This window comes from Nothoprocta perdicaria, unplaced genomic scaffold (assembly GCF_003342845.1).
Source record: "Nothoprocta perdicaria isolate Ctin4 unplaced genomic scaffold, notPer1 scaffold_19, whole genome shotgun sequence".
Taxonomy (NCBI): Eukaryota; Metazoa; Chordata; class Aves; order Tinamiformes; family Tinamidae; genus Nothoprocta; species Nothoprocta perdicaria.
In genome coordinates this window covers 6,463,966-6,483,972 of record NW_020455093.1, presented here as the reverse complement: position 1 = coordinate 6,483,972, position 20,007 = coordinate 6,463,966, and the positions used below count along the sequence as shown (strand labels likewise).

At 36.5% G+C, this 20,007-nt stretch overlaps 1 protein-coding gene across 6 annotated transcripts in view; it reads right to left on the bottom strand.

Annotated features, from left to right (window-relative positions):
* Nucleotides 1-20,007, bottom strand: part of MYT1L (myelin transcription factor 1 like) — a 293,470-nt gene that overhangs the window by 71,915 nt on the left and 201,548 nt on the right. For 5 of the 6 annotated variants that reach the window (XM_026037051.1, XM_026037052.1, XM_026037048.1 and 2 more), the window contains 3 exons: nucleotides 9,354-10,325; nucleotides 4,616-4,750; nucleotides 2,000-2,090 (listed from right to left, as the gene is read on the bottom strand). In XM_026037051.1, coding sequence (XP_025892836.1) covers nucleotides 2,000-2,090; nucleotides 4,616-4,750; nucleotides 9,354-10,325 — 1,198 coding nt within the window. Of the gene's footprint in view, nucleotides 1-1,999; nucleotides 2,091-4,615; nucleotides 4,751-9,347; nucleotides 10,326-20,007 lie in introns of all 6 variants that reach the window. The other variant, XM_026037054.1, reaches the window with a different exon arrangement.

The window sequence follows — 20,007 nt, the reverse complement described above, 5'->3', positions numbered from 1 at the left end:
AGGAAGAATCTGAAGGAAGAGTTTCCAAAACTTCTTGGTCATATATATTTTCTCTAGAATAGACTTCCTCTATTCTGCTTTCAAAGTTGCACAGTAGATCTCTGACCATACATGCACAGATTATTCACGGATGTCCGCCAGTGAACATATCAGAAGGAAAGGAGGATTTAAATTGGAATCTGCTGTGCAGCTCTGTGAGCAGACATGAGACCTTCTACACATCCACAAATGTTGCCACTGAAATGGTTGTGAAAGATGATTCAATGACAACACCATACAGGCCAAATCTTGTGCTGCTTTATACTTCACTCAGCTATATTAATTCATTCCATCTTTATAAGGCATTATAAACAAGTGCAAAATTTGGCCTTGGGTTTCTAAATCTACATCTCAAATATGTTATACTCAGTGTTTGTTCATGAATTTCAACCACCAATGTAAGTTCTAAGAGTAGATGGTGAAAGAACTGCTGAACTGGAATTGCAATTCAGTTAAATTTGCAAATGCTGAACTATTACTGAAGTGACAACAGTAAGTCTGATTCTTCTGGAAAAGATTTAGAACAGTGGAAAATAAATATAATAATGCCAGCAGATGGTGCTCTTAGTGAAGCTCTAAAAACGTGTGATCTGGCAATGGAGGGGGCCCTTTCCCTGTCATAGCCTATTGCGTGCTTATGTGACCGCAGCTCTCTGTGCTCTCCATGGGAAAGGAAATTGAAGTGAAAGGCAAATCAGTGCATTCCCAGTTGTTACCCTCTCTATAGGAAAAAAAAGAAAAAAAAAAAAAAAAAAGAACAACAAAAAAATAGTGAAGCAGAGCAAAATGCCCCAAAAGCTGCAGAAAGAGGTAAGCACTGACTGCAGACGTCCCTCCCTGGGTGCCCAGTGACGCCCCGCTGCCCTAATCCTGCAGTAATTCCTATGGAGCCTCCTCGGAGATTTTTGCTGCATCTACTGGCAGCATCAGTGCAGCGAAGAGAGGGGGGCCAGGGCTTATTTTAATGGACTGATGCCTGCAAGAGTGTGCTGGGAGACATGCAGCTAACATGTAGTAACCCAGAGCTTGGTAAGACTGCACATCCAGGACCTGCATGGTCTCTTAAGCCTTCACACTATGATTAACAGTAAAAAAAGGAGATTGATTATACGAACCTTGCACAGTTACTTTTGTTCTCTATCCAGGTTTCCTAGCATTTTTTAAAGTAGTAAGACAAGACACTGTTCCTCTATGGGAAAATCATAACAGAGCAAAACTTAATATTTAAATGATTCTGTTATTCGTCTGACTGAATCTAACAGACAATGACATCCCTTCTGTAAATATCTATAGAAATCACCTAGGAACCTATCAAAAAGCTGCAGTTCTCCTTAAATTTCTCTTGTTTGACTAGAACATGCGAGATTTCTGTTGTCTCATTTTTTAATTTAATAAGACATTTTTTATAATTTCCCTTCATTTTATCTGAATAAGGACTTTTGAGTTGAGGTTTTGGGTAGCAGAAAAGTTAACTCCTGTAATATCTGTGTACTTAAAATGCTGTTTCTTATCTCTACAAAATTACTTCTATGAATAGAGTGGAATTTTTCATGCACTGTGAAATAATCTGTGAAGAGGGTGAAGTGTCAGAACAAGGACTCTCCCTGATCTTGTTGACGTTGGCAGACTCTTCCTGTTTTCTGTGACATACTCATAAGGAGTTTGGCTAATACCAAAACAAAGGGGAAAATCCACCCAAAAAGCTAAAAGGATGCTCAAAATGCCTTCTGTGCATCAGTTCAGCCGTAGTGAAGCAAACGGGCATTTGTCTTCCTCACAAGACACACGAAGACATGTTTCTCTCTGAAGTGAACACAGCACACAAAGCACCATCTGCCAATCGTGAAAACAGAGCAAGCAAACACTCACTCACACTCCCCCCTACCAAAGGACCGCTAGCAGGGCTGCAGTTCGGACGCACTGTTCCCTCTAGCCTGGAGTCCAGCGATGGCATCCTTACCTTCGGTGGGAATTCCTGTTGCTATTTACGTGGCCCCGGCCTGTGCAGCCTGGTGTAGGACACTTAAGAACATTTTCATGCATGGCAAGAACTTGACAAGGAGAGTAAGAGAAAACAGCAGAGTATGAAAACAAGAAAAAAAAAAKCAAGTCCCAGTATATATGAAACCATTTCAAAACAAAGCACGATTCATTAACAACCAGCATTCCTCAAAATACACGTGACACAGATAGCCAAAAAAGCCTGATGAGAGAAGGAAGTATTGCAACCCTCTGATCATTAACACAGGGTAACAGGTTCGAAAGTTATGAGGCTATTTAGGTTATAACCTAAAGCTAACGTGTCTCTGGTGCAACAGTGTGAGGCAGAAGACTTCCAACATCTTCTTCACACAAAAACTCCGGGCAGAGATCAGCTCAATGGTAAATCGTGAGTCCAGTACAAAATTATGGACTGGGAAAATTCTTCAGAAAAGGTATGCATTCATAATATACAGTGTTACATACACAGTATCAAACTTCAAAGATAAAAATGCACTTCCAAGTTATACTGGTAGAACACTGAATTATTTTAAATACACCTCAGCATATATCTTATCAGAATTTAACACTAACTACAAGCCAGCTCAATTGAGCTAGGGTCCAGTTCTGCCCATATCTGTATAGATATACCATTCATATCTATATGATGAGCAAAATTGGTCCTTTCCTTATCTCTATTCTCTACAAATGTGAAAAATGTCATCTTTTTTTAAGAGCAAAAACTAAAAATAAGCACTTAAAAAGYTGAGGGATGGTCGGGAAAAAAAGCTACGGAAGAAAGAAAGAAGTGCTACAAGCTTAAGCAAGTAAACTGATTTGCATCAGCATCCACTGCAAGCTGGATGGAAAATGTCCTCCCAAAGCCACTCAAAGCAGTTCTTTTCCGAATGACAAAGCCCATGCTATTGGAGGCCAAATTGTTGACAGCTTTTTGGTAACGCTAAACAGAAATTAGACTAAAGTAATTTCTTTTGTATGACATTAGTCATATCTGAATCCATATCTCAGAGCTGCATGGCAGTCCATCACATAAGAAAGAGGCCATCCAGCCCTGCAAAGTTCTGGTTTTCTCATACAAGAACTAATCTGGAAGCCTGTATTTAGTTCTCACTCAATGAAACTGTAACAAAATCAGTGAATTCCTCGATTGAGTAAAGAACTGAATAAAAGCTGTGCAAAGACTTGAGAATTTAACTGCAGATACTGATTAGGAGATAACCATCATCATTACATCATCAGTGTACTAAAACGTGTATAGATGCAAAAGCTTTACTCTGAAATTCCTACTGTTCAAAGCTGTTCTTGAAACATGCTTCACAAGGCCAACATCACAGGAAAAAAATAAAAAGATGAGCTCACCTTCTTCATTTTAGTAGGTATAAGAGCATGCAAACAGTTTAAAGCTATATTCTTCTTTGATTTACAAGGTCTTCAAAAGAGCTTTTTATTTGCCATTTATAAAAATGAGAGGACTTTGAGCAACTGAATAAATATTTGTGCTTTGGAAAATTACTGGGTCTTGAAAAGCAGAGAAACGAATGTATTTTTTTTTTTTCCTGTATTCAGAGATAGACCAAGATATAGCAAAGTTTCCTCAAGTATTTCCTTGTTACTTTACTTCTGGAAGAAGCCACTCTAAAATGACACTTTTTACATCTGCCATTCTTGGTGTGCTAATTGACTTCTGCTTTCTTATTCTTCAGAATCTACTTCCCTTTGGAAACTGAGGATTATTTCAGCCTTTACTGTCTTTAACTTTTCCTTTACGCTGCTGTAAATCCATTGAGATTGGGTCAGTGAAGGACAGGGTAGATTTAGGCCCAAACTTCAATGGAATAATTCCATTTTTTAAAAACAGCATGAAGGAGAACTGGATCTTAGCTAGATGCTTACCTGGTGTAAATCAGCACAGAGCAATTAGGTTCCGAAGGACCATGCCAATTTCTACCAGCCAAGGAAGTGACTTCCAGAAATGGAGCCTCCTGCTTTCAGATGCATTTCTCTTGCAGGGAATCCATAGGAAATGACATCATAGGAAATTCTACCCATGTGGGAAATTTTGGGGAATATTGCTTAAAATGTTGCTCAGCTAAGTCAACAGCCAAATTGTTATTTTTTAATAACAGAAATTAGGTTAGTATAAGTTATCTTCAAGAAAGAAAAGAAAAATTACCAGAAAAGGGGTTTTCAAGTTTTTCAAATTTTTCAAGGACAATTATTCTTGTACATGACAACAGGGACAGCTGACGTGACATCAGCACGCAGAAGTAAAAGCAGTGCACATTTTCTGGAAATCTTTTTCTTTGTTGACTGAATACTCCTTAAAAATAATCTAGTATCCTTAAAAAATCAAAGAATACAGCTTTAAAAGTTGTTCTTTTTAGTGTAGAAGTTAGTAGAGAATGGAAATGATGGAATAAAGGAAAAACTATAACACAGAACAGTTGACTAAGTTGAGACATACCATATGGAAAAATGAAATCAACGTTTTTAAATAAATAAAAGGTTTAAAAAGCATGCTAGAAAAAATCTTTGTAGTTTTATCCCCGGTTTCCATGAAACAATGTGGACTTACTTTCTGGAGGGACCCTATCTTTGTGTGGGCATCCTGACAAACTGCGGTGATGGGGGTAAAGCCCCGTTACATGGCCCGTTCCATCACACCCAGGGGTAGGACATTTGCTCTCTTTCTTTTCTGTTCTTGAGGGATCTATAATTTACAACAAATGTGTCAAGTGAATGATGCTTTCCACATTTCTGTAAGAAGGTTCATTTAATGATGTCAATTACTTTTAGTAAATGTTCTTATGAAAACTAGAAGAAAAAAACCTTCTACTTAACATAGTTTTGTCATTTTTATCCTGTTATCATCTTTTCAGACTGCAGGCTCCTATGATCACAGTAATGGCCCTCATAGTGATTGGAAAATGACCTTTTTATAGCAAAGCCAAACCACTGTCAATCAATTTTCTGCTGGTAAGCACCAGCTGAAGTGTGTAAGGTCATTTGGAAAATGTTTAGCTGGAGTTTCCCTTCTTTTCATTCTTATTTGCCTGATGTATTAAAGTCTGCAAATGTGCTGTCACAGAAGTTCAATGTCCTAAGAGTAACAAAACCAGCTCTTTAGTATAAYGATTTAACAAGTCAGCATGAATAAATCCCTTTTCCAAGGCTCTCTGAGCAGATGACTCTGTTTTCTTTAAATTCTTCATGAAGTTGTAGAAATAATATATGCTCTTTTCTCTTCAAAAATTACGGTGGGATAAACATTGCAAACAGAATTWCTAAAAGTATCACTTGCGGTGTAAATTTGGGGCCATTACAGACATACATATACAACACTTGAAAATTCACATGCTTATATAGCTAATAATCTTTTAGAATATTAAAGCTGTGTACAAATCAACAAAAAGTCTAAATGGACATATTTTTTCCAACAAATTAAAGATTTCGGCCAAGAAGTTCTGCTGGTGAAATTAATCCTGAACTAGAACTTCCTCATACAATTCATCAGCTTGTTTCCTGTAACAGAACATTTGTAAAATAACATCCCTAGACTTCCAGCGCAGCACATGATAACATGTTAAATCACATCACGTTAACCACAGTTGTCGGATATGGGAAACTAATAGCAATTTTTACACTGGTATTTAAAGAATAAAATTCAGGATATTCTKATTGATACCATTTTAGCTCAAAAATCAACCAACATCCCCTTTCTGTTTTTTCCTTTTTTTTTTTTTTTATTAGTCCATCCACCTTTCAGTACCAAATCCGAGCTATCTTCATTTAAGCATTTTGTCATTTCATTAAGCTTTTGTCATTTCATTGCTGCTTTGCTTCAGGATTTATGCTTTCTTCTTTAGAAAATAAGACTTTTCTACTTGTTTTCCTTTATGCTTTATATTAAATTCCACCCCAGCATCAACAAATGCAACACTCAGTACAATCAGCAGAAAATTCAGTACTTGCAGAACTTCATATACAAGCCATTTTTAAGCATGTAGAAACACAAGCCAAAGGTAACATTTAATTGCAGACTTATTTTTTCTTCACTTCCCTCTGATAGTTCTTACATACTCTTACATTCCAAGTCTTTCCTAAAAACCTTGATTTTTAGAGAAATTATTTAGATCTCCATATCTTATTTCTTTTCTTAATTTTTAATGCCATATTTAAAGCTTGGCTTTTGCAAATGGAGTCTGTGAATGTGAAAGTTTTGTTTTACTTAGCCTGCATGTTTGTAAGATACACTTCTTTGTTTCATAGTTTTTAACAAGAAATACAAATATAAATGCATCTTCAAAGTGTTATACAGTTATCAGAACACTCCTGATAATATTGTAATCTTTTATCTCAAGAAATTGAAATAAAGAGCTTAAAAAGTTAAACCCAAGGCCACAGAAGGAGTAAATGTCAGAGGAGGGATTAGAATTCCTACCAGAGAGGCCTGTGCTGAGACCACTAGAACACCAAGCCCACAGCTACATACATACACAACTCTAAACAACTCTTAATGTCAAGTACTTTGGGATGTGTAGAAGTACTGGAGAAGTGAAAAAAATAATGTAAATGAAATATAGATTATGTAAATATAATAATATTCAAAGACTGCAAAAAATGTAGATGAGTAACAGACCATAATGGCTTTTTAGAGATTTTAAATGACAGAAACTTAAGCTACTATTTTTTGTCATAACTTCACTGAGGTCAATGGAGGTATTCTAATTTAGAGGAGCTGAGGATCCAGACACTTACGTCCTACAGCATCACGCAACTCCCCCTCTGTATCTGAAGATGTTATAGAATTATAAAATTATATAATATAAAATTTTAAAATTCTATACTATAAAATTAGAGCATATATCAACACCTTAAGAGCCTTTATGGTCTCATGAGTCAGAAAAGATGCTGTACACTAATCTTAATGTTTTCAAAACTTGCACAAAATTATACTTCCACAATTTCCCATTGCTTTTAATGGAAGACATCCAACTAAAACTTTCAACTTTAGAGGAAACACTGGATACTCTTTCATAAAACCTTTACTGTTAATGGGGAAAGTAATGCAGCTTAATTATGTAACTTTTCCTCATTCCTTGCCACAATGGGAATATGGCCTGCATGAATGTTATCATTCTACTTTAAAAGTTTTAAAATTCTTAAATTTCAGAAGAAGGCCTGTTTAGAAGGCTTTAAATGGCATGGAAAAAATAGTTTGTAGTCCCTTAATAGTAATTTTAGCAATCTCTGAGAGCAGAACTCCAGAAGACAGAAGGTAGTCCCACTGAATATTTGTACACCCCAAATGTTTCTACTTCATCATATCATAAAATGTTGGGATTTTTTTTTTTTTTTTGTGAATATCTGTAAAATTTTATGGGAGTTAAAAATAAATGATACAATCAATCTCCTCACTTAAAGCTTCCTCTCTCAACAATGGCAGTAGTGTTTTCTACATATTTTTTTTTAAAGTAAGGAAGGAATCTGTTTTTCTTTCCTCCTTTACTGAAAAAAAAAAAAAAAAAAAAGAAAAAAAGAAAAGCACAGAAAGATCCACTCCATAATGTTTCTTTGTAGAAACTACCATAATCTTTAGGGGCTGTCCTTTGGATCCCTGGCTGGAGTTTGGACCTATCATCAATTCAGCCTGCAGCTTGTAAGAGGTAGGGTGGTTCAAAGAAGCTTGAAAATTTACTGAAATAGAAAATCCACATTTTTGTTATAGTCAGAAATTGTCTTAGCTTTTTGGAGACAGTAGATCTACATGCATGTTTTCCTAAGCATACATAGACTAGAAAYGCTGGACAGCACCAGAGTTACTAAGCTCTTAAAAAAATAATATGGGTTTGCCCTATTTTCTGTGTTTTTCTTAGAGCCATAAGCCAAAGGGAAAATATATCTACTGTTTCATACACAAACAACATTTATGACGACACCCACGTGGCTATACAGCAATACACTAAGTAAAGTTGTCTTCACCAAATTCCCCAAGTTACTGTAACATTCACTGGACTATATTTCTGAGTTTGAAAGAAACAAAACTTCTCTCAAATACACTGCAGAAGACTGTCTGACATCAGTAGTCTCCATGCTTGTCTAAKAGACTGGCCATTACTTTTCTTTAAGCCTTCTGAAAAAAAATATCAAAACCTTTCTTTGACCATGACCATGCTGTCTGCCTGCCTGGACATCACAGCCAGATGTTAGGGTATCACTTTTTCAAAACAGGGATTTATAAAAAGAAAAAAATAAACGGAGAAAATCACTCACCATCTCAATTATCGAAATAAAACCAAATATTGTTATAATAAAGACAAGAAGAATCCAGGCCCTGCTTAGCATCTCCCAAGAAATACCATCTCCTCAGCTTCCACTAAAGTCAATGGGAATTAAGGGTGTTCAATGAATCTCAGGAGGTATTGTACACCCTATACATCACGCCCTACATGTTTAGATGCAGTCACATTGAAGAGGGGTGTGGCAACATCAACACACCCTCACCAGGATAATCCCACAAATTAAAACGCTTTCTAAAGGTAACCTTTAGTCTGTTCAGTTTTGGGGGGATCTTTAATATTGGATTATGGTGAAGGCAGCACCTTAACTGTTTCCACAATGGAATGAAACCAGTGAAGTGGAATGCACATAAGAAAGAAATTGCTATTGATCTCAGCCCAGGCCACACCATGCCTTGCATAGCAAATGGTTTCCATTACCTTAGTATCTTAAGATAATTAATGTGCAGTCACTGCCTCTATCTTATGTTATCGGTCATTCTGATACTGTTCAATTTCTATCAGGCAATTCTACATTTTAGATGGGAGAGGCTTCATCGATAACTGTCATTTGATGATAATTTTATAAATCACGATGCCACCTACCCAATCCAATCTGTAAAATATGCACTTCACAGCGGATTGACCAACTGCTACATAAAACCCCTCTATCCGATATAGTTTGCAATATAACTTTCCATTGTTTTTTTAATTAAAATTACTATAAAAGTATTTAAAACTTCAGAAAAATCTTTGCCTCTTTCAACATGATCTCTTGTTTTGTTTCCCTGAAGAGTTATTTTTAATTTAGCCAAATGATATTCACTGAAACACTATACATATTTCTAACAGTGCAGAACGAATTATTTTATAACTACAGCATGATGCTATTTTACAGTCATGCCATACTACTACGATTTAAATAAAGTTCCCATTTTGTGGAATCAATCGCTTCAGAATTCTACGCAAAACTTGACACGGTAGCTCACACTTTTTCATGACATAACATACGGTATATAGAAATATTACCTTTACCATAATATGGCTTTTTGACATGGCCGTCACTGGGTTTAGGCTTCCTGTCATCCCCAGAAAGTTGTCTTGGAGATTGTTCCTCAAATGATCTCATATTATCCCTCCTTCCAGCTTCCACTGCCATTTTTTCTCTCATGGCTTTTGCTCTCTCAGTTTCCAAAGCAATTGCTTTCTCAAGCAGGGTTAAGTTACCTTTTGTCATATCAAACACTTCTTCAGACCTATCTGAAGTAATAGAGGTGGTATCATCGTCTCTTTCGTGACAACCATCCTCCTTTGCACAGCTAGAAAAAGTTCTAGATCTGGGGCTCAACTGTTCTTCAAGCCTCATTAGGTTCATCATATCAGAGTAATTCCGGTCTGGTGTTCTTCCTTGGAAGTCATCTTCTTGCCTGACATGCTGACGCGTGTTCATGTTTTGCTGTTGATTTCTTTCCTGTGAGTTTGTCTCACTGAGTTTCCTAGCCAGATCAAAACACTGGTTCCTCAAGCACTCCAAACTGCTGAGACACACCTCTTCATCACTCTCCTCCACCATTTTTTCTGTAAGTCCATTGTTCACAGGCTTCCCTAGCATTACAAAGTTCATATTCCTATTATCTTGCTGTGAAGTATTGTCTGCATAATTTCTGTCATTAATGTTTTCTGAAAGCACTACACCATGTCCTTGTGCTAGTAATTTAAGGGAGTCCACTGTTTCCCTAACAACATCACTGTCTAAATCTAAACTCAGCTCACTTTTCCGACCAATGTTTTCATTTTTGTCACTATCATCTTCCAGACTATTAGATGTATTGCTGTTCATTTCTGATTCTGTCCTGGCTCTGTATGCTGCATCCTCTGCAATTTTGCCAAGATTCAACAATGACTTGGCCACCAGTTCATCGTAATTATCATACTCATCATTATTGTTATCGTCTTTTTCTGTGTCTTGCATTATTCGAGTATTGTGACAATTCATTTGATGGTCTTCTGCATAAAAAACAGAAACAAAGAAAGAAACAAAGAAAGAAAAAGGAAAAGAAAAGAAAAAAAAGTGGCCACAGTTGGAACTATTGTTGCAATCGCATGGACAGAAAACAAACTGCATGTCAAATATTGTTAATCATACAGCAATTCTATAAAACTAAGGCCCATGTGCAGTTAAGTTCAACTGCTCTTATTACGTGAATTCTCTATAGTCCATGATACTATTTTGGTTTATTTGCTATTCATGTGAATTTATTTCACAATACCAATAGGAAAAAGACAATCACAATGCTAATCATTGCTACTGCTAAAATACTATACTTTTAAAGCATAATATTTAAAACATTAAATACTTAGGCTTTTCTTTTCACTTCTTTATCTACAGTTCTATGGATTATAATATATAATATATTACTAATATGACAAAATTGACTATGTTTCAAACTTATCTCACTCCTGTGTTTCCAAATATGGCAGACGGTAAAGGAGTGAGTACTACTGGACTTATTCTCCTATTGATGAGTTTATATTCATCAAAAGAGAAAGAACACACACTAAACAGCAAATTATTGCTTTTGAAACATTCATACACCAATAACTCTAGATAAACAATAACTATATGCAAAGATCAAAATGGCATTTCAGTTAGTTCAACTATTGGTAAAAGTTAAAATCTATCAGTTTAACTAGGCAAACTGTGTAGAAATAAGAATTTTCAAAGACTTGTTCAATGAAAATAGAAGCAATTATATGCACAACATAATTGCAAGTACATATGCTTGTCCAATTCATCAAGTTGCATATACACCATAGGACTCTAGACTATTATCCTGTATAGTGTAACATAATGGTACCAAGCTACCATGTTTCTCTTAGTTTTGCTTTAGCAATTGTAGAATAACAGAGGCACAACTTAATAAAATGGAGTCCATGTGAGGCCCTGAGGGCAAGATTCATCTCACCAAATTTTAGACATGAGCATGGCAGGCATCTATATCTGAGTAAACTATTCAGTGTTCCCGTTCCGATCAGTGAGAGAACCACTGTACAGAACCTGAGGACAATTCATCTGACCTGGTTAGGACACCTTCTTCAGGATGAAATTAATTACTCACTAGAAGTGCCTGTTTCTCCAGGAAAACTGGCTCAGTGTAGATGTCTACCTTAAAGATACCCACATTTGGTCAGATGAATATCATTCACAGAATATTTTCTGATATCTTACGTTCATTCAAGAGTTATGTCTTTCTTCACAGATTCACAGAATATTTAAGGTTGGAAGGGACCTCTACAGATCATCTTGTCCAACCTTCCTGCTCATGCAGGCACACCTAGAGCATGTGGCACAGGGTGGCATCCAGGCGGGTTTTGAAGACCTCCAGAGTAGGAGACTCCACAACCTCCCTGGGCAATTCTTAATTCATCATTATTTACCAATGAATGTCTTATAAAATTATTCTGTAAATCAGCTACGCAAACAGTATTTGAATGTGTTCCATCACAACTTGAAAAAAAAAAAAAAAAAAAGAAATAAGACCAAAACCTTCCTAAAACTGTCACTAGAATGACATGCTAGGCCAGTTTTTCAGGTGGTGGAAATTGAAAGCAATTGGTAGAGCTAGGACAATTAACACCTGCTCAAGAGCTAGCCCATCAACTTGAGATGTCATCTTTTCAGCTCTGATGTATCTACACCACCAGTACTCTTAAATACATTGCACTTTCTAAGCTGTGACTTCCATGTCTTGGGTTAAAGAAGGTAAAGTGGGACATTTCAGGTAGTAGGTGGCTCATACACTAACATTTTGATGACAGGAAAGCATTTGTAGTAAAAATATCTTTTTTAAACGTCAGTGGACAAGACAATATATCAGAGTTTTAAATACAAAGCTCAACAGCACAATAATTGATATTTCAGCCAAAAGAAAGTGTTCCTCCTACACAGTGGTTAGGGATCCTGGGATGATAGTAGGCTGTAGTTAAGCAACAGACCTCATAGGTGATAGGTGTCTAGGAAAGAAAATGCTCTAAGGATAAAATGTTGTGTAATATACATTATCTACTTTAATACACTGGAAGGATAATTAACAGGGAAGTATGTATGTTATTTTTAAGTGACAAGATATTCAAAGTCAATGATGGGTTGCCTATTTATGTGTATTTTTATTTTAGTTGCCTGTAATTCTCAAGATAATYGTAATTCATATTTATGTTTCAGTTTCTCGAAAATTAAGTATATCAGAGTATCAGGTTTTTTGGTGTAAAAGTAAGGAATCTCTCTTAAGCTTCCTATTTGAAAAAAAATCCATCTTSAATGTCTGCATACAAGTAGCTAAGAATTACTGGATAATCACTTTGTCATATGTTTGAATACACTAATGATCAATATCTAAAGTATGTTTGTATGAACAGATCTCACATTAATTCAAATATTAAGTCTAAAAAATGTTGCCAARAAATATTTTCTTGCTTATTGGAAACTGCTGCTTTTATAAGGCACTTCTTGTAACTGTATCTGATGGGCAGTCAAATAGAAAGAAGGAATATAAAAGCAGTTAAAGAAGCAGTGAGCTACATCTCCAAAACAGTCGGTTCTTTCAATTTTCGGATGAGGCACCTAGAAACACTGGTGAAGTCAGCAGAAATCTGAGTTTAGCAGGATATTGATGTGYAGGATAGGCAGGTATCATGAGTCACCCAGAGAACTATTCAAGTATGCAGTGAATACTCTAGGCAAACTTTTGGACTGAGGACACCTTGGGGTTTCTTTTTTCCTAAATAATGGGGTTTGTGCTTGTTTTTACAGGAATGAGAGTCATGTAAGTGATCACCAATGGGAGGAATTTCTTATGCTTTGCCTCCACGACAGTGAAAAGTCAAAATACGAATCACGTACTGTATGAGTGAAGACAAGTAAATTCCTTTTGAGTAGGTGAAGCAGGGTGAAACCTGTAACTATAATATTTTTTATTCTGTTTGTTTGGTTATATCCTTTTCAGCTGTCCTGCCCGTTCAATCCTAAAAAGAAGAAGAAAAAAGGGTGGTGGAGGTGAAGAAACGTGCAGTGTGAATCCTGGATGAGAGAGGCAGATAAACAAAATATTTAATCAAGCTTCATTCCTCCTCATTCAACTTTTGGCCATTTCTTGCATCTTCTACTTTGTGTTTCTTTAACAGCTGACTATTTTTTCTTATACTCTCTGACCAGCACCTAATTTGGAAGAATAGCATATTTATATGTACTATTTTACCTGCTCAGGACCACTGTCTAGTGACTGTTGAGCTCTCTGACCTGTGAAGCACCTGGGTCCCTTATTTACTAAGGCAAAGGCTTAAATACTAAATTAGTTACTGTATTAGTTAAAAGTAGTTCTGAAAATGTTATCCTTGCAGTTTTGTATGAACTTATGTGCCTTTTCTTTGATCAACATCAATCTGATGTTGATTCCATTGCGTATTTCTATGTTACCTAAGATTTAATCTTTAATGGGGGTACCTACCTTTACATTGTGTTGTTTAATGGCTCTTTGTTAAATGACTGCAAAGCATCTAAGAATAAAACCTATTCTACCACTTCCTAATGTTGTAATTTTTGGACCAAATTGCATTTTTTTTTAATTGAGAGAGAAGTATCTGTTTGATTTATTATTTATGTATTTATTTCTTTATTTTTCTCAGAAAGAAACAATTTGGTGAAAGTTCCAGTGCCATATTTCAGTATGCTAGTGGTTGTGTGGACAAGAAATATGAGATACAGTTTAAAAAGAATGCCAGATGTCTTTTTTTATCCATCATCCCATCAAAAGCATGCCTATTTGGGTATTTTTGTTTGCAAAGTTTATTCTTTGTAGCTCCTAGGATATGACAAGTAGGGAAATTATAATGAAGGATGTATGGAATAGTTTCAAAACTTTCAGCCATCTGAACATAAGTGCATTCTGGTGTTGCACTATAAAAAAGTGAAAAACTTGACTGACTTCTTACTGCACTTTTCATCCAAGGATCTCAAAGCACTTTACAAACATTATTTAAGAAAGCCTCACAACACCCCTGTGAGGTAGGTATTTTAACTCCATTTTACAGATGGGCAATTGAGACACAGAGAAGCTGAGTGACTCTTTCCAGGTCATACAAGGAGTTCCTAGAGAACAAGGATTTGACCTTTATGGCGTTAATTGCTTGCTCCCTTTGTTCCTCTCACATACATATTGAAACATATTGGCAAAATAAACAGCTTTTTATACTGTTAGTGTAAGGACTCATGCAAAACAGCACCTTCTTTTTGCAAAGGAAAATATAAAGCATTTAGTTTGAGAGATTCTGCAGAGAGAGGCAATGATACTTCAGTAATATATATGGCAGCTGTATTCCTAATAAAGGCCAAAGAGTTCAGAAACAAGGGTTTCTAAATCCGGGGCCTGTGTAAGAAATTACTTGCTTTCTCCCAAGCATGGGAAAACACGCTGGCTATCAAATCTGAACCTATGTGGTCACAGAGGCTTCCTGCCCAGATGGACTGTTTCATTTTCCAGGCAGCACCGCCTGCTTTAGAACACTCCACTGCTTTTGCTACTGCCACTTGTCAGTTCCTAAGTGCTCAGCATATGATACCACTGCATTACCATTTTCCTCCTCCTAAGCTGCGAAGTGAGATATGTACATATATCTCCACATCACACAAGTATTTTAGGACTCTGGGATAGTTGGTCTATGAGAAATATGCRGCAAGACAATGTTGGCACAAATACATCCCAAATCTGCGAAATTTTCAACAACGTATTTTGGAGTTTGTTTGTACATTGCCTTCTCCTCTGGAAAAATTCTATGAGTAAGGAACCCAAAGAGGTGGAAAACTTATTGTCCTTCCAGTAACTTCTGAAATGGTTTTGGTTTCTTCTTCACTGCACACTGAAGAAATAAAGCACACATGCAGCTCTCCAAGGGCCTAACCAAAGTCTCTACAAAACTGAACACTCCTATTAACAACAGATTTGGACATCCCTAAACATTCCTGAACAGTTTTACAGTGGAGAGTATCATATACAGACCTTACATGGACTATTGAAAGAACTGTTCAAATATTTATTTGATGCACTTCAATTATTCTCTTCTATTTCTTTTCACTCCTTCTCCTCAGCTCACCACACATATTTATAATACTTRCAACACTGTTTAGGGTGCTACTGTTTAGGGTCTCCTACAGTAATTGCAGTATTCAAACAATATGCAAAGCTCAAAGTAAATGAAAAGTGGAAGTCACTAAGCATAGGAAGAAAGGTCTGAGCGAAAGGTCCACAGCACATCACTGCAGGATTCAGTATTATAAAGTAGGAGTGAGGACACCCAAACAAGCCTGTTTAGACTTTCAAATACTGTGCATAACTTGCTAATTTAGTGTATTTTTTTCTTTCTTTTTTTTTTTTTTTTTTATCTGTAACATTTTGATCTTTCCATTTCCTCTCTTATCTGTTTTGATCACTGGAAAAATAAGTACTAATTCTTTTTTGTCTAAAGAGTAACAGGGATTCTCAGAGATCTGAATTTATTTCTGGTTGTGAAATAGTTACATAAAAATCACATTTTTTTTTTCTATTTTCCATCTTAAATACATTTGAATTGTAAAAATGAAATTTCACGGATAATTTTGACATCACAATAATCATGAAGTTTGAGATTTTTGTAGAAATCAGCTTTTGTATGGACCACATCTAAATGAGTTTGTATAAGTAAATTTCTATATACTTAATCCCCCACAAATACTTTTGCTTTGCTTACGCARTTCTTGTTATCTGTTATTTGGTCTTGTCTACGTTAAACCTGCATGAATAGCAATCTGTGCATTCTTATGAACTATTGGCAGAACACAGAAATTATTACTTGAATTATTCCCACTAATACCGCAGAATCAGGCACAAACTTGGATAGACAGAGAGCACCAGATAACACAGAATATGATTAGGGTTGCAAAAACTTTAAATGTGAGGTCATTTGTTCAACATCCATGCTCTGTCAACCTCACTTCCTATGAGCTACCTGACAATTACTGCACAGTTTTGAAAAAGTTCATGAAGATATCTGATAGAAATCCTCTATCTCCATATCTCTATCTCTATCTGACCTAGAGAGTCAAGATTTTTTTGCTTCTAGTGACAGACATTGTGACAGTATTTTAAAATTGTTTAGATTCTGACTCAAGCTGGTGAGCCTGGCTTATTCATGATTTCTTATTTTCACCACAAGATTATGCTTGCCTTTCTTTGACCTTAGAGCATATCATATTTCTACTGTTAGTGTYAAGCAATGACAGATTAGTTGAAGTTGAAAGGGACTGCCTGAGGTCACCTCTTTCAACCCCCTTCCCAAAACAGCACCAACTTAGAGCAGGTTGCTCAGGATCCTGCCCATTCCAGTTTGGAGTGTCTCCCAGGAGGGAGATACCATGGTATCTCTGGCCAACTTGTACTATAGTTTGACCATGCTCATAGTGAAAGATTATTTCATAAGTTTCTAATCAGAATTTCTCTTGTTACAACTTATGTCTGTTGCTTCTCATCCTATTGCTGCACTGCTCCAAATTCTCTTATCCTCCCCTTAGGAAATTGAAGACAGTAATTATCTAAGCTCCTCTTAACTAGCTCTTAATTAGATRGAACAAACCTATTTCTCTCAGCTTTTCTTTGTATATCATGGGCTCCTGCTCCTTAACCATTTTGGTGACTAACCACTGAACTCCATTATTTTAAACCTTTTTTGTACTAGTGAGCCCCAAACTAGATATAATGATCCACATACAACATCATAAATGCTAAATAAAGGGAAATAACCAGCCTACTCAGCTTTGCAAATGCATCCTCCATTCTGACATGGCTGATGTGCCTCCTGACTCCATGCCTTTTCACTATAACAGCCAAACATTATTTCAAAAAGCTAAAAATCAATAACATGCTAGGGAAAAAGCATTTTTGCACCAAAAAAAATTCCAAAACAAACCAAAACAATAACAAGAAAAAGCAGACAACCTTTCAATTACTTACTGGAATTCCTCTAAGCAAATAAAGACCCTTTGAGTATGAAGAGTCAACAATACCTGGTATGAAGGCATAAGTTTAGGTTTGAGAAAGACCTTGCTGAGAATATCTGCAATCAGAAATGGTTATGGCCAGATTTTCAAGGGCAGTACAATTTTACCAGTTATCTGCTTGGTGTTTCTTATAACCATAATCAGGCTCAATCAGCCCTCAACTATTTTAACCTGCTTTCTGGGTGGGCAAATAGTGAGACAGCTTTAGCTGATGGCTGATAGTCATTTGACTCTACTTTTGCTTCCTAGGAAGTCTATATGAGGAAGGGAGGACGTGCTGTCTCAGATATAAGGATGGAATGAGTCAATGGAGTATCTAGCACTTCCTTGCTTTCACTCAGCTTTCCACAGCTCAGCAGGGTGGCAGGCAATGAGGCTGCCATAGCTATTTGCCAGCTACTGTGATACAGCAGGCACTCAGCAGGGGAGCAGAGAACCAGATGCACCAAAGGGAGGACACCCACTCAGTTCTTGATACGGAGTTTCTCATGGGACTACTCTAAAGGTTGCTTAGGAGACATTGACCCCCACCTCTATAATTGCCTCGGAAAGGATACAGAAAAAAAAAATTAAAAAAAAATCAGCTAATAAACAGACATTTCCACATCCTACTCTCCAAGAGTCCAAGAGAGATAGATTGGAAACTGTTACGGTAGAGATATGTAATCACTTTTCACTGATTTTGATTCAGTTTTGGTTTCTGACTCAATGCAGACATCCATATTTCTGACTCAACTTCATCCATCCATATCTCCACATAAATTAGTGATATAGATCCCATTTACAGGCAATGGACAAAAACACGCATTCTGGAATGTGATTTATACTATCCTAAGGTAGATATCTAAAGGAGATTGGATGAGTTGTTCCCTGGAAGTGGCTATTTCTCTTGATTGGCTATAAATGAAGTTGAGAGTAATGAAGGAGCTCCTTGATAACCAGTTTACACAAAGACATCTGCACAATAGAGGTCATATATTGGGTGGGATGAACCCTTTCCCAGTTGTTTAAACTCTGAACTTTCAAACTTCTCTTTGCTGAAGATTGTTGAACATCAACAATATCCTGGACACAAAAAGAACTGCAGAGAAGGAGCTACCTGAAAAGAGCTACCTTCTGAGAGAGACAGAATTATATAGGCAAAGATCAATGTTGATGGGACAGGATGGCTTATTTGGATGGGATGGATGTTTTGTGCCTACATAAATGAAATGGAGGTATTATTTCTATCATATGGGATGAACATGATCCTCATAATAAATGTAATTRCTTATTTTGGGTTGTATTTGATTCTCAAGGAAATTTGTTTTTGTGCTATGATAGTAATCTGACATGCCTGAATGCCAGTTCATATTTATACCACGCCAGTGGATGAGAGAACTTTTAAATATAATAGTCCTGATTTTTTTCTTCTCTCCCTATCTCTCTCTTTCTCTCTCTCTTTCTCTCTATCTCCTCACTCATTTTCAGTGTCAATGAGTCTGCAAAGACAAATGTGTCAATGTCCACAAGGACAAAGACATCAATGCATCAGCGACAGATTTCTTCACCTGAAACACTGCATGAGAGACAGACTAAAGCTTTTATTACKCATTTGTTTTATCAGGGGTAATAAAACTCTAATAAAAAGCCACTACATTTACCCTCATTTCTCATGGTTTACCCCATGATCCAGCTTCTACATTTCCTCATGGTTTAAGTGACAGGAAAGGTTGAGTAATACTCACTTAAGTAAGGAAGAAGTAACATCAAAGGGTGTTTTACCTCCTTGGTTACAACCAAGTATAAACTAATAAACTAACCAGAGACAGTACATCAGACCAAGGAGTGGCAAGTGACCATTCATACCATTAAACTGTTAGTGAAGCCCTGACCACGGCTTTGACTTTAATCATCACTTAGTATCCTTACAGATACTATCCAGAAAAAGTCCAGAAACAGTGTAGTGACTCTCAAATGATGTGTCTTTTTGGACATATCCAAAAGCTTTTGGATGTGTCTTCCTATTTTGGGAGGTAAAAACTTAGCTATATGAACACAAGTGATGTTGCAATAACTGGACTCAGCATTTACATTAATGAACTCCGCTCCATTTTAATAATTTATACAGAAGTAGTCTTTAATTTTCAAGATTGAAGAGATGGTGAAAAAGACAGAACAACCTGGTGTTGACCTAGCCGTATAGCTCTCAGCAGAAAGTCTTATTTCCTTTTCATTTGCCCTCTACATTCTGTACACAGACTACTTAAGACACTGGAAAATTTTGGAGTGATTATAGTACCTGAGTGGTAGTCTTGCCTAGAGACATGTCAAACTCATGAAATTTAAGTTATGGTAGCAGAGCAAAAAAAAAAATCACAAACATTTTAACAACTTTTTTCTTCTGCTGTTGCATCTGCAAAAACATTTCCATTGAGACTATACCAGTTCTCAGTCCAGCTGAAGACTGCACATAGTCATTTTAGAATCTATCAGGTCCTTCTTCCTATCAGKGATTTCCCACTGTTGTTCAGATCTGCACTGGATTATCTGCCCTGATAATGAAAGTTTGTGTCATGAGAAAAATTYCTCTGGGGAAGTATACACACCTACCAAACTAACTAT